This window comes from Buceros rhinoceros, unplaced genomic scaffold, assembly GCF_000710305.1.
Source record: "Buceros rhinoceros silvestris isolate BGI_N320 unplaced genomic scaffold, ASM71030v1 scaffold8573, whole genome shotgun sequence".
Taxonomy (NCBI): Eukaryota; Metazoa; Chordata; class Aves; order Bucerotiformes; family Bucerotidae; genus Buceros; species Buceros rhinoceros.
Genome location: NW_010401805.1, coordinates 33,251 through 34,235, shown reverse-complemented (window position 1 = coordinate 34,235; position 985 = coordinate 33,251). Strand labels below are relative to the sequence as shown.

The 985-nt window shown below is 39.3% G+C and overlaps 1 protein-coding gene across 1 annotated transcript in view; it reads left to right on the top strand.

Moving 5' to 3' along the window:
* CDH9 (cadherin 9, type 2 (T1-cadherin)) overlaps window positions 1-985 on the top strand; it is a 43,722-nt gene that overhangs the window by 39,930 nt on the left and 2,807 nt on the right. The window contains exon 10 of the mRNA XM_010132395.1: window positions 6-257. Within this exon, the coding sequence (XP_010130697.1) occupies window positions 6-257 (252 nt within the window). The remainder of the gene's footprint in view (window positions 1-5; window positions 258-985) is intronic.

The following is a 985-nucleotide window of genomic DNA, read 5'->3' as shown; positions in this document are numbered from 1 at the left end:
TGAAGAAAACAAAGCAGAAATTATGACCAGAAGAAATGGATACAGCCGTAGTAAGATGAGTACTTATCTCCTGCCAGTCATAATATTTGACAATGACTACCCGATCCAGAGCAGCACCAGCACGCTGACCATTCGGGTGTGTGCCTGCGACAGACGGGGGAACATGCAATCCTGCAACGCTGAGGCCTTGCTCCTCCCTGCTGGCCTCAGCACAGGGGCACTGGTTGCCATTCTCCTCTGCATCATTATCCTGCTAGGTAAGCACCTGTAATGAGATGTTTAATTAACTAGGCAAAGGCCTGGTCACTTATATACCCCTGGCATTCTTCAACCCCTTACTCACATGACCCTGCAGAACAGTATTTCATACCTGATGTGGTCTTTTTTCAACCAGCTGTTTTCTAAGATGGAAAAGGAGCTGGAAGAGTGGGAGATGAAATTACAATGGGCTGCTTGTCATCATTACTATTCAGAGGAAGGTGTGAAAAGAATCAGAATGTCAATGTTATTTAGATGAAATAATTTTTTAAAATCTAGGGTCTGTTTTAAATACCATGCTCATTTGAGTCACATTTTATGTTATAAGCAGATCTTCACTTAATTCCACACTTTAAAGTCATAGTCCTGAAGCTCAGTGATATGTTTCTTAGTGATTTAAAAATTATCAATTACATTAGCTATTTAATCATTAATTATTTTTATTTTTATACTCAGGAAATATCCCAAAAGCATAGAAGAGAAATCTTGAATTGCTTGCAAGTGGTAGGAAGGGCAGCTGATTAAATAAAATGTGAGCTCAGAAGTTAGATGGGTGGTTGGAGAGCAGAAGCATTAGAAAGATGAGGTGATATATCAAGAAACTAGACTAAATGCTAGCTCATAACTTAGTGTTAAGAACATACAACTTGCACATTTTTCTTACCAGAGAAGTGCCTCCTTAAAATTGCCACCATCTCTACTTTCTAGACAAACTCTGTGGAAAACC